General features: G+C 56.5%; 1 protein-coding gene across 3 annotated transcripts in view; it reads left to right on the top strand.

The window, feature by feature from the left end:
- The first annotated feature begins 249 nt into the window (after positions 1 to 249).
- The window catches only part of EPB41L4A (erythrocyte membrane protein band 4.1 like 4A), a 216,209-nt gene continuing 203,194 nt past the window's right edge, over positions 250 to 13,264 (top strand). Inside the window, exon 1 of one of the 3 annotated variants that reach the window (XM_051834523.2) lies at positions 250 to 500. In XM_051834523.2, coding sequence (XP_051690483.2) covers positions 402 to 500 — 99 coding nt within the window. In that variant the 5' untranslated portion in view covers positions 250 to 401. Of the gene's footprint in view, positions 501 to 6,053; positions 6,154 to 13,264 lie in introns of those variants that run through there. The other 2 variants (XM_008248402.4, XM_051834525.2) reach the window with 2 other exon arrangements.

The raw sequence follows: 13,264 nt of genomic DNA, 5'->3' as shown, positions 1-13,264 counted from the left end.
CCTCAGGGGCTCCCGGGTGCTGGCGGCCTCGCGCGCTCGCCCCGGCGCCCTCCACTGCCCGGCGACTTCTGTCTTCCCCAGGACTGCGGGAGGGGCCGCGGCGCCCCCGCCCTCGGAGGAGCGGATCCGCAGGATGCGCGGGGTCGCGCCGCCGCCCTGCGCGTCCAGGTCGGCCGGCGCCGACTGCTGGCCCCGCCGCTGACCCTGCCCCGCGCTGACCCGCCGGAACGCTCACCCCGGTCCCCGGTGCTGACTTCCGCTCTTCTGGCTTCTCGCTGCCCGCGCGGCTCGGCCCCGGCCCTGCCGGGAGCTGCCCCTTCTCGCCCTGGCCGCAGCGCGGACCGCGAACGCTTCGCGCCTGAGCGCAGGGAGCCGCCTGGCCGGAGACGGCCGCAGCCGACATGGGCTGCTTCTGCGCGGTTCCCGAGGAATTTTACTGCGAGGTTCTGCTCCTGGACGAGTCCAAGCTGACTCTGACGTCGCAGCAGCAGGGCATCAAGGTAAGCGTGCACGCCGCGGTGGGGGTCCCTCCGAGGCCCCTGGAGAGGACGGGACGGCTCGGAGCCGGCCGGGAGCCGATGCGGCTCCCTGCTGAGACCCAGCTCTGGCTGGAGGCGCGGAACAATGTGGGCTGTGTTCACCCTGGGGCTCAGGCCCCGCGTCCTCACCTCCGTGGGCAGACTTGTCCGGGGGGTGTGGGGTGGCTGGGGAAGGCACCCAGGTCCCGCGTGGAGGCGCGTCCCCCGCGCGCGGTGACTGCGTGGCCCGGGTTGGCAGTTGGGTGGACCTAACCCCGAGCTCCCTTCCCGCGCGCGACGCCCCTCGGAGCGGCCTGGGTGCAACAGGGTTCCCTTGTGCGGGGCGTAAAAGGCTTAGCTGGTGCTGTGAGCCCCGTGGGGACTTGGCACGAGAGGTGTCACCTGCAGACCCCGGCCCGCTTTCTCGGTCTCCCTTGGGTTTGTCACAGGGGCGCTGAGGAGGACAGAGCTAGTCTTGGGGAGCCGAGGGCTGCAGGGTCCCCTTGGGGTCCGGCCACCTCCGAGGGGCAAGGCGCGCCGTTCAGCACTTGCCACCCTCAATTCCTAGCTGTCATTCAGGGGAGCAGGACAAAAGCCATCGATGACAGCGGCGAGACCGATAACTCTTCCCTTTAGGAAACTGCAATAACCCAGAGTCACTCAGAGCCTCAAGCTCGTGTCGGTGGGACCTGGTGTTCTTTGCTAATTTCAATTTTCTTTGTGTTCCAACCCGCCTCCTGGCTCCCTTGAAACTGGGAGAAGAACTTAGTTTTCAGGATAAGCAGTATTCTTTGCATGCGGGGTTTCTTTCCATACACAATTTTCTTTCCATGCGCGGTTTTCTTTGGATGCAGAGTATCCTTTGGACTGCTGGGCGAATACTGGAGGCAGCACTGAGCCCCCACCCTGGATTCCGATCTCCTCCCACGCAGGCTCCCTGTGAGGGTGTGTGTGTGTGTGGGGGGGGGGCAATTAGGAAAAGGTAATTGATGCTCTGATACAAAGGCAACAAAGAAGTCTTTCTGAAGTGCCAAGTCGGGGTTCATCCGGAGTCTGGAGTCCCGTGGGGTGGGCGCTTCCTGTGTGCTGGTAAAAGCCCAGGGGCAGCGGCCGCAGCCTGGGGCAGAGCAGCCTGGGCTGGGAGCAAAGGGAGTGGCTCAGTTATTTCTGATGACCCGATGGAGCTTATCTGGTTTTCACAAATGGCTTAAGAACCGGGGTGGACGTAAGGCAGCTACTTCACCGTCTTGTTGTTTTGGATACACGGAGCGTAGTGTAATGAACCAGTAAGGGTTTTGTCGGAAGTAATCATTTCACAACAGGTTTGGCCTCTTTCCGTGTCACAAAAGCACACCATGATTATTTTGATGGCCACGTGTGTAACACAGATGTTGTCTGCTGAAGCCAGCCATGCTGCCTGCACCTGCCTTGCTGCTGTAAGGGTGTATGTGTTGAACACGAATTAAATATGCTTGAGTCTTTGTCGATGCTGTAGTGTATGAAAAAGTAGATGGTGGCCGGCGCCGCGGCTCACTAGGCTAATCCTCCACCTTGCAGCGCTGGCACACTGGGTTCTAGTGGTCGGGGCGCCGGATTCTGTCCCGGTTGCCCCTCTTCCAGGCCAGCTCTCTGCTGTGGCCAGGGAGTGCAGTGGGCCCTGCACCCCATGGGAGACCAGGATAAGTACCTGGCTCCTGCCATCGGATCAGCGCGGTGCGCCGGCTGCAGCTCGGCGGCCATTGGAGGGTGAACCAACGGCAAAGGAAGATCTTTCTCTCTGTCTCTCTCTCTCTCTCTCTCTGTCCACTCTGCCTGTCAAAAAAAAAAAAAAAAAAAAGTAGATGGTGTTCAGTCACTGAACCAACGCGATGTTATTGTTCTGGACATAGCTGGTGTTTCCCCTAAGCTTCCTAGGTTGTGCAAGGGGACAAATAATGTATATTGCATTAATTAGATAAAGTTGACTTCTGCTTTGGGAATGAAAAAGTAAACAATGACTTCAGAGTTGGGATAGACCCTTGATAATTTGATCATTGCCGAAGACAAAGGCAAGCAGGTCACATCAAAGAGCCCATTTTCCCCTGGAACCGAACTGGGAAGGAACACTTTACGTTTTTCAAAAATATGTCCTGATGTTTATTTCGTGATGACCCTTTTTCCTTCTCCATTTTCCTATTCTTAAAGGAGAAGAGGACAACTACTTTTGCCTTAAAATTATTCACACATCCATCCCTTAATAGAAGGAATTGAACCGATTCCGGGGTGATTGCTTAAGAATTTGCTGGTATTATTGTTAGAAAAATGCTCTGCAAGTTAGAGCGACATTAATTGTAAGCAGAGGTGGAAGTATGGTGCCATTCTGAAAAACACCCTTTGGGGATTTGTTTGTGTCAAATTAGAAATTACAAAATTAGTTATGAAGTAATTTTTTTTGCAACTTAGATCAAAGTTTTCCACCACCTTTAAAAAACAAATCTGTGGGCCGGCGCCGCGGCTCACTAGGCTAATCCTCCGCCTAGCGGCGCCGGCACACCGGGTTCTAGTCCCGGTCGGGGCGCCGGATTCTGTCCCGGTTGCCCCTCTTCCAGGCCAGCCCTCTGCTGTGGCCAGGGAGTGCAGTGGAGGATGGCCCAGGTGCTTGGGCCCTGCACCCCATGGGAGACCAGGAAAAGCACCTGGCTCCTGGCTCCTGCCATCGGATCAGCGCGGTGCGCCGGCCGCAGCGCGCTGGCTGCGGCGGCCATTGGAGGGTGAACCAACGGCAAAGGAAGACCTTTCTCTCTGTCTCTCTCTCTCACTGTCCACTCTGCCTGTCAAAAAAAAAAAAAAAAAATCTGTGTTTCCATGGAAGACATTTCAACCTGAACACAGCATTTTTGCATTTTATAGAGTGAGATGAGTATCATTAAGTGGAGGATGATTTTCCTTTAAAAATAGCTACAGAAATGAAACACAGTGTCCTTGGGTCCATGTCACGTCAAGTGGGTGTCTTCTTGCCTTGCTTTGGAGGAAGTCCTTTCGGTGGCGCTCAGTCTGAGCCCCGTCTGAGCCCCGTCCCAGGCCTGGCGACCCGAGCCTGTGCGCTGCGAGCCTTCGTTCTCTCCTGCTGCCCTTTGTTGTTTATTCAAGCAAGCGTTTCTGCTGTGGTTGCTGTGGGTTTTGTGAGTAATGTTTGTTCTGGGAAGCTTTTGTTAGGTCTTCTGCATGCGGGGCAGGGGGAGGGGAGGGTGGAATGGGCAGGGAGCAGGTAAGGGTCTTTCTTTTCCATCTCTTAGGAAGCAGAACTTCAGTGTGGTTCATATCACTCCTGCGGGTTGTCATTCTGGTAGCAGAGGGTCTTCAGGGGCAACACACCACAAGCTCTGATCGTTCAGTTTAGCCCTCAGAAGTGCTGGTGCAAGTACGGGGTGGATTTGTGTTTTTGTTTTTGCAAGCCTTTTGCCCCCAGTGTGGTGATGTGCTGAACGCTGACTGCTCGTTTCTCCCGGATGTGTCAACCAGAGTAACGCAAGGCATGTGACAGCCAGACGGACACCTCACTCACGGCTTTTAAGTCTGTTGAGGTGTCCGGCGCAGTTCACCCAGTCCATTAAATACGTTCACCCCATCATGCCCGACTTCCTGAGAGACTACTGCCAGTTGGCTTTGTTGCTTTGATCAGAAACTTCTCGGTACACCAGAAAAACAATTAGAAGGTGGGGACTTAAATTATATGCATCTCACATACCAAGAATTGTAATTTTCATTCCATTTGGACTGTTAAGGAGACCGTCTCAGAGGATTGGTTGCTTGTGGATTACATTAAGTGTGTACGTGAATTCCTGTGTCTTGTGGTATCAGACATATGAGGTCCGAGTCAGGCCTCACGTGCACAGGTTGAAGGTGGTAATCCTGCCGTTCCACTTCCATCCCTGTCACCTTGGCCCCTCCTCCACGCCCCATCCAGCTCTCAAAGCATATGTGATGGCCTTGCTGTGGCTGTAGGTAATGAAATAGTGCTTAAACTATACCCATTCCAGGTTTATAGGAAATTTTGCTTTTCCTTGAAAAAATTTTTTTGAAAATATCATCATGGATGGCTGAATAGGAGTGAAAAACGTGGGAGGGGAAAGCACTGTTTGTCACCTCCCGCAGTCTGTGGCTGTCTCTCTCCAGGGGCTGGGGACGCTCTTGGCTGAGGGTGGACTGCAGTGTTTGCAGCCCCATGAGTGAGTGTGCAGCGCCTGGGACACACGCAGTGCTTGTGTCCTCGCTGGGTGGTGACAAGGCCAAGGCCAGGTCTACATGGCAGGGACAGAAGTCAGAGGTGATGCCCGCTCAACTCTGCAGTCGGTGGCTTCTTTTTACTAAGTCACAAACAAGGTGGGAAATGTGGCTTTTGTTCAGTGGTCTGTGCCAGGTTTTGTCCCAGATGATAGGGCCAGGCAGTCCTTGTTGGATGGTGGGATCCTCGGTGCCCCCGGAGATGCCAGGAGCTCCCTCCTCTTACCCTGCTCTAAACCACCAGGTTGTGCCCAGGTGTAGCCCCATGTTCCCTGTGGGAGCCAGGATGCCTCTGCTGGCCGCCTCCTCCGCCCCTGGGTCTTGGCTTCCCCACCCCGAGTGCAGGGGTGCGTCGGGACGGCCTCTGGTTTCCCCCTCCTGCCTCTGGTGTGGTGAGGTTTACCCTCGGGTTCAGTGAGCCCGGGGTGGTGCCCGTGTCCATCCACGTGTCCTGTTCTTGCCATGGGGGCCGGGCACTGAGGTGGCGAAGCCGACCTCCAGGTCATGAGTTTTGGGCCCACTCAGCGCTTACTCGCCGCAGGGCCTCCAGAGGACGCCTTTGTCCCCGAGTCGTGTTCTCCCACCTGGAAGATGGAGCTGGATGGAGTTCGTGGGTGTGCGGTGTCTGCATGTGGCGAGTACCCGGGAATGTTGGCTTTGTTCTCCCCTCTCCTCATCCTTCCCTTCCTCTGTGGTGGCTGCTTCCCGTCCACGGGCAAAGCCTGGCCTCGCTCTCGGACCCAGCACCGGTCTGCCGGTGACTTCTCCCCTTCTCATGCATTCCAAGTGCTCTTGCAAGTCTGTGTGCAGGATTCCCCCTGACGGGGGCACGCTTCTCTCTCCCCCTCCCCACACCCGTTCTTTAAGACTCAAGTCAAGAGCCCGGCTGCTAGGGAGCCTTTGGCTGAGCCTGTCCCAGCAGCTGCTGCATGGCAGGTGTTACGTCTGCGCTCACCCGTGAGCTGCTGCTGCGACCCGGCAGCCTGAGCTGTGTCCCTGCTGCAACAGATGCTTCTCAGCCGTCGTCCGAGCTGGGGAATGAAGGGTGTGCTGCCGCTTAGGAGGCATCCCGGAAATCTCCAGCGAGGAGAAGCAGGTTTCTTTGCCATTTTGTTTTTACCAGGAAAGCCCCTGAACAAAGGGACTCTTGCTGGGGAGAGTCTGTGGCCCAGGCACTCATTTTTGTGTTGGTGGGGATGGGGTCGGGTGGCTTGGACAATGCATTGACGCGGTGGCCACGCTGCACATGAAGAGCTGACTCACGGTATGCACCGCCCGTCTGGCCCAGCAGCTCCCGGGTCCCTGGCTTCTGACTGTAACTGGCCTCCCAGCCTGGGAGTCTTCTGGAACCTTCTGGAGAAGGGCATCTTTGGTGAGTGGTAAAAGATGCTCACACTTTCACGACTTCCCTGCCTTGTCTCCTGTACGCTTGGCAGGGTGAGAACAGGTGCTTTCCAGGGTGGGTTTCACCGTCAGGCCCAGCGCTGTGTTTGTGACCTGGTTTCCCCTCCCAGTTTACTCTGGAAGCTGCCGGAAGGCCTCACGGGAAAGACTAAGTGCTTGAGTTAAACACTGGGGTTCCCATTCCCACGTGCAGTGTGTGTGTCTGAGGGGTGGCTGTGCCCCTCCTGCCTCTGAGACTGAAGCTTCGGTGGGCTTCCTGCTGTGTTTGCCCCGTGCACATCTCCCCTGTGTGGCTCCTGCTCAGCCACCTGGGCTGTAAGGACTGGCTGCCCTTTGCGTGGTGTCCCAGTGTCCTGAGTGATGAAGCTGGCACCTGTCTTCCCAGGTCGTGGACGTGGGTTGCTGGTGTGCTAAGTTCGAGAACCGGTCGGTTTCCTTTGTGACTCAGAAAGCTTGTCTTGCCGTTCCCAGTGCGGCTTGCATTCCTGAGCCCTCGGAGCCTGTGTGTATTTCCTGTTTGTTCTTTGTCTTTAAGTGAACGGCCTTTCTTCCCAGTGCCATCTGTCGTAACCGAACACTCTTGTGACTGCGAGCGCTCCTCTGCCGGCTCTCCCGGGGCCAGCTGCCAGCGGGAGACTGACAGGCAAGAGAGATCGGGACGGCAGGGAATGGCAGGCAGGGCGGCTGTTGGCCATGGGACAGCAGGAGAAGGTCAGATGGCGGAGACGGGCCGGGTTCTGGGCGATGCCCTGCGGCCGGGTTCCAGAGGGTGGTCAGAAGACATTTTATGCAGAGCACAGGGAGTGAGATGGGGTCAGGCCTTGGCCTTTGTGCAGACCCAGCCTTGAGAAGCCAGCTCAGACCCTCTGCTATCTACCGCGTGGCTTTTCTCCCCGTGTTTGCTGCTGCTACTTGTGCCTGAGCCAGGCTCTGAAGTGGGGTGCTGAGGCCACCTGGTGTCTCCCCGCATGCTCACTGCCTGGTCTGCCCCATCATCATTGGCACCACAGCTGAGCAGTGCCTCAGGCCCCCGAGCCAGCCTCAGTCCCTGCCTCTGTGAGCTGAGAGCCGTGATACCTGCCTCGGGGGAGGGTCGTGAGGAGCTGCGAAAAGTAAAAGGGCAAGAGGTGCTGAATATGTGCTGGCCATCGGTGTGTTCTCTGCTTCTCACGGATGGGTTTTTCTGAATATCCCAGCTTGGGATACCGGTCCCCTAGTGGTACAGCTAACACAGTGGCGCCACCTTGCCCTTGCCCTGTGTTCTGACCCCTATCTCACAAGGGTACTGATCGACACCGACACCACTGTAAACCGGAAGCGCTATCGCAAGTCTTTCTGGTAAGGTCGGGAAGACAAGCAGGACCCCATAAAGGAACGCTGTGGCACAGGCCTGCACCGGCTCCCTGCTGATTCGTCCATGTGCAGAGTCCTGCCTCCTGCTGCCCTGCGCAGGAAATCCTCCTGCAAATCTCGTCCGCCCCATCCCGAAGCCCTTCTGCCAGTGAATTCTTCCATTCCTGTGTGGAGGTTCCGAGTTCATTCTTCAGTCTCAGGATTCCTGCTCGGTTTGGGGACTTGTCCTGTGCTGCTGACTCTCAGATGTCCCCTCCCCCTGCTCAGGGCACCCCCAGCTGTTTGGCGGGGGTGGGTCTGGGTGGTGTTCCATATTTGCGGCTAGAGGCCCCTCCGTCAGATTGCTATGTCTGGAGGAGAGAGAGCTCCCTGTTCCAGCTCTGCTCCTGCTCACCCTGCCTCTGCTACCTAGGATGCTGGAATGCCTCGGCTGCAGGTTTAGGCCTGGCTGCCTTCCTGTTACCTGGTCTGTGCTTCTGATTCCTTACAGGCCGTGTCACGCTGGATGCCGGAGCTGCCGGCACTACCCCTTCCCCCCAGACCTGGTTCTTTCCCTGTACTCTGCTGGGTGAGCCGTGCCACGCCGGCTCTGTCAGTTAAGATGCTCTGGTCCCCCGTTAGAGATCCCATTGCAAGGTCACCCATCGGGAAATCTGGAGGGCAAGGAAGGGTCCAGGCCAGTGACATGAAGGTCTGTGAGTCTCCTGTCTCTGCCTTCCTCAGGCTACAGCAGACGGTGACAGAAGGTTCCAGAATGAGCTAGCCCCGTGGAAGGAAAGGGCTGTGCAGGAACAGTCTCTGGCGGGGGGGGAGGCTCCCCACTAGTGCTTTCCCCACATCTTAGCCAGGATGAGGAGCCACAGTGTCTGTGGGGCTGCTTCTCCCTGATGCCTGGGCTCAGTCTCCATGTCCTTCTAGGTCTCCGAATTCCCTGTTCCCAGCCCCCTCCCAAATTTACCCAAATGCATTGCTTCTCCTTGCTCCTGCCTGGTCCAGGCCCTCCCCAGTTCTCAGCTGGATGGTGGGCAGCAGCCTTGGGTCTCCAGTGGCCCCTGCTGCCCTGTAACCCCCGACTCTGTCTGGAGGGGTCTCTGACTCTACCTGGATTCTGCAGTGGCTCCGCTGCTGTGCCCAGGGTGAAACCCCCAGGGGGCGGCCCTGCCCCTCCAGCTCCCATCTCCTTTCTGTCCTTCTCCCTCCTCCTCCCCAGTGAGGTGGAGCTGCCTCCTCCTGTCTCTGGGTCCTGCATGTCCCACCCCCTACCCTGCCCTCATCCTGTGAAGTCTCAGCTGCAGCAGGCAGAGCTCTGAAAGCTGGGGTTCCTGGCTGGGAGCTGAGGACCCCTGGGCCCGGACACGCACAGAGGTGTCTGTGCTTCCTGCCCGCTGTGCCCTGGCAGGGTGGGGCGGGGGAGGAGGCTTTAGGTCCAGGTCAGTCTCTCGCTTGCTGGTTCTGTAAGTGGGGCCAGGTCCCCGTCTCCGAGTCTGCAGCCTCGCCTGTGAAGTCAGGGTGGGTGGGCTTGGCCCCTCATCCTGAGGCTCTGTCCCTGGCAAGTGGCAGCAGCTGCTGCTGCTGGGTACGGGAACTCTGGGGAGAGGGAGGGTAGGATCCCCAGTCAAGCCCTGCCCCTCAGGAGTAGCAGGTGCCAGTGGATGGGAGCTGCTTGGTGCCTTAATCTGAATCAGAAAAGGCACTGCCCTGTGACCGGAGCTGATGAACAGGGGAACAGACACAGCCCAGCCTTTCACTTCCTGGGTACATGGAGTGCACCTGCTGGATGTCTCAATTTATTATTTATTTCTTTTTAAAGCAGCTTCGTTGAGATATAAATCACACAGCACACAATTCACGCATGGACAGTACCTGACTCAGTGCATTGTCGTATATTCCCAGGGTTGTGCCAGCATCACCGCAATCGATTTTAGAACTTTTTTGTCCAGAAAGAGATCCCATGCCATTTGTGGTCACTCGCTGTCCACACCCCTAGGCAGCGCTAGTCTGTGTCTGTAGACTGGCTCTTCCGCATTTCATGTCAGTGGACGCGATGACACGTGGTGTTCTGTGACCGTCTTCCTTCACCCAGCTTCATGTTTTCTGCTCTCACAGTGTTCCATGGATTAGTGCTTTGTGCATTTCTGTTATTGAATAATATTCCACTGTATGGATGTACTATATTTATTCATCAGTTGGTATACTTCAGAATGTTTTCACTTTTTTAAAGATTTATTTATTTGAAAGGCAGAGTTAGAGGCAGAGGTAGAGAGAGAAAGGGAATCTTCCATCCGCTGGTTCACTCTCAGTGTTTTCACTATTTGACTGTTGTACTTAACTGCTGGGGCAGGTGCTGTTGGGCAGTGGGTTAAGCTGCTGCTTTGGATGCCAGCATCCTGTGTCTTGAGTGCTGTTTCTAGTCCCAGCTGCTCTGCTTCCAATCTAACTTTGCTAATGCACCTGGGGGCAGTAGAAGCTGCCCCAAGGACTTGTGTTCCTGCCACTGTGGGAGACGCGGATGGAGTTCCTGGCTCCCAATTTCAACCTGGCCCAGTCTTGATTGTTGCAGCCATTTAGGAAGGGACCCAGCAGATGGAAGATCTCTCTCTTTCTCTGTCTCTCCCTCTCTGTCATGGCAATGGCCGGGGCTAGGCCTGGCCAGAGCTAGGAGCTACTTCTGGGTCTCCCACCTGGGTGTCAGGGTTCCAAGCACATGGGCCATCTTACCATGGTTTTCCTAGGCGCATTAGCAGGGAGCCAGATCAGAAGAGAGCAGCAAGAACTTGAGCCAGTGCCCATGTGGGATGCCGGCATCACAGGCAGTGGCTTAACCTGCTACGCCACAAGGCTGGCCCCGGGCGTCTGTTTTGATTTCTCTTGTGCGTGTGTGTACCACAGCGTGGAATTGCTGGGCCACGAGGTTTTACAGCTTGAGGAGTGGCCAGATGGTCTTCCACGGTGGAAGCATGCAGCATGGACTCTGACCGCAATGATAGGACGCCACATTTTGCGGTTGCCTTTTTGGTGAGCACGGTTCTCTGGTGGTGAAGTTGAGGTGGGGTCTGCACTTTGACCTGCACTTTCCGCAGAGGGCTGCAGGGGTGGAGCCCACTTGGAGGTCATGGGAGAAGTGGCCGCTGGGAGGCCTTGCCACTTTTCAAGGGTGGGCATTGGCTGATGCCTGAGTGGGAGAGTTCTCAGATGCACTCCGTACACAAGTCTCCTGTCAGATCTCTTCTCCCGTGCTGTGGGCTGGCTCTTTACTTTCTTGATGGCGTCTTTTCGAAGTTTTTTAATTTTGATGAAGCCGAGTTATCTTTTTCTATTTTGTTTCTTGTGCTTTGAGGGTCTCCTGTGAGAACTCACTGCTTAACTCAAAGAACAGAGACTGACACCCATGTCTCCTACGTTCAGGTCCAGGATCCAGGCTCCTTTTGTGGGTAGGTGGGTTTCTGCATTTGTTGAAAAGACACTGTTCTTGGTGTCCAGATGAGAGCGTGAGGGTCTGCTCCTGGTTTGCTCTTGGACCCTGCAGGGTGCTCTCCCCCTGACTGACTCTATGCACCTGGTCTGTTTTCCCTAGCTCCTGGATGAGGTAGGTGTGTGTAATTCGGCAAACGCGCCTAGTTAGAAACTTGGAGTATTCTGAGAAAAGCTTCCTGCAGACTTCCCGAGGGCAGTGTCTGCTTTACCCTCTGCCGAATCGGGACCCTGGAGCGCCAGGCACGCGTGCTGCTCCATGCCTAAGGGGAGGCACTTGGGAAGGGCTCTTCTGGCCTTGCTGCCGCCTTTACCTTTGTGGCTTGAAACCGTGCTCTGGCCTTTTAGATCCCAAACCCTGTGCAGGAGCTTTGAGCGCTGGAGTTCTGCTCTGTGGAGGACTCGCCTGTGGCTCTCGCGGCTCCTCTGCGGATCACTTGGTGGAAGATTGGATGAGGGCACAGTGCTTTGGTAGTTTGGACAGGTGAAGATGTTAGAAAATTGGTATCATTTAAATGGTTGTGTGTTTTTTTCTAAATTTATTTGTTTGAGTTACAGAGAAAAGGAGACACATACAGAGAGAGAGAGAGATCGAGAGATCCATTTGCCATCTTCTGGTTTACTCCCCAGGTGGCTGTAATGGCTAGGGCTGGACCAGGCCAAGGCCAGGGGCCAGGAGCTTCATCTGGATCTCCCACTTGGGTGGCAGGGGCCCAAGCACACGAGCCATGTCCTGCTGCTTTTCCAGGCCATTAGCAGGGAGCTGGATCGGAAGTGGAGCGGCCAGGGCTTGAACTGGTGCCCATATGGGATGCTGGTGCTGCAGGTGGTGGCTTTACCTGCTGTGCCACAGGGCTGGCGCTTGTATGTGGTTTTTATCTGTTGTCTTGGACATGTTGAGGAACTGCTGCAGACTGGTTCCGAGCAGTGCCGCGTGTGTGCCTCCTCCTGGGGACGAGTGCCACACACCCTCCCCACGGCTTCCCTTGCGGCTGCTCCTAGGGTTCCCGGCAGGTTTGCAGGTCGGCGCCTGGGGAGCAGCCCCGGCTTGGTGGGCTGGACTGAGGACGACTGCAGCAGACCTTAGTGGTGTGGAAGCAGGTGAGGGAGAAGCTCTCCAGGCTTGTCTGCATTGTGGTTTTCTCAAGTCCGAAGACTCAAACCCTGGGCGAACCCAGCAGCGGTGCGGGCCGCAGGGCATGGCGTTTAGAGAGCACCTTGACTCCGCGCTGTTGTTCCCACGGACTCGCTCCTGCTCGTCACTGCTGCTTCTGTCAGCCGCTCACTCTTCTGCCCCACGGTTTCACCCCCGATCCTCAGCACCAAGCCAGCTTGTGGTCACTTGTCCTTGGTGACCTTGGCCCTGGGATGTGGACAGGCAGCATCAGCATGGAGAGGCTGGAGGACATGACACAGGCACAGTGGGTAGAGAACTTTGAGCTTTCTGCCTGCAGATGGGGAAGTAAAGCAACAACAAAGCGCACCCCCGCCCCGTTCTTCCCAGAGCGTGGCCGTGTTGCCCGTGTTCTGAGCATGCGCACCTGGGAGTCGCGAGCAGGAGCCTGCTGGCTCACGGTTGTGTTCAAGGCCTCGCTGGTGCTGCTGTGAGAGTGTGGCTCTCATTCCAGCTGGTCTCTCATCCGTGGACCGTTTGTTGACACAGCCTGGGGCCATTCAGCCACATTTCTTGTGTTCTGTTGCGTTGGGTTTCTAGGCAGAAGAAAGGACTTGGCTGCTTAGAAAGGTGTGTGATTTGGTAGCGCTTAGCAGAGGTTCGGCCCGTGCGTTGTGGTGTCTGTGGCTGTACAGCATCTCAGAAAAGCCTCCAGAACTGAGGAGAGCACGCTGGGAGGGGCAGCTCCCTGAGTGCAAGGTGAGTGGTGAGCGTGTCAGGTACACATTCTGGGCAAGCCTCACTTGGAGCCGGTGAGCTCCTTGCAGGTGCCTGAGTCTGGCGGATGTGCCTGAGGTGGCTGGGGGTCAGGGGCGAGGGTGCAAGCCTGGGTGCAGTGCCACCGTCCCCTTCTCTATGCCCACGTCCCATGAGGACGGCGTGTGGCTCTGCAGTTCTGCTCACAGAGTGGACAGACAGGGCCCAGGAGAAGCAAGGACGTGTCCTGTTTCCCACAGCCTGCAGGAAGATCTGGAAGGGGAGGAGAGCGACGCTGTTGGACTTCTGTGGCTTCAGGAGCATTTGACTTAATGACACCGTCAGTTTTGTTTTTTAACGTGTCATTTCCTTTATGAGGACAACT

This window comes from Oryctolagus cuniculus, chromosome 6 (genome assembly GCF_964237555.1).
Source record: "Oryctolagus cuniculus chromosome 6, mOryCun1.1, whole genome shotgun sequence".
In the NCBI taxonomy this organism is placed as follows: domain Eukaryota; kingdom Metazoa; phylum Chordata; class Mammalia; order Lagomorpha; family Leporidae; genus Oryctolagus; species Oryctolagus cuniculus.
This window is presented reverse-complemented; position numbering and strand designations above follow the sequence as displayed.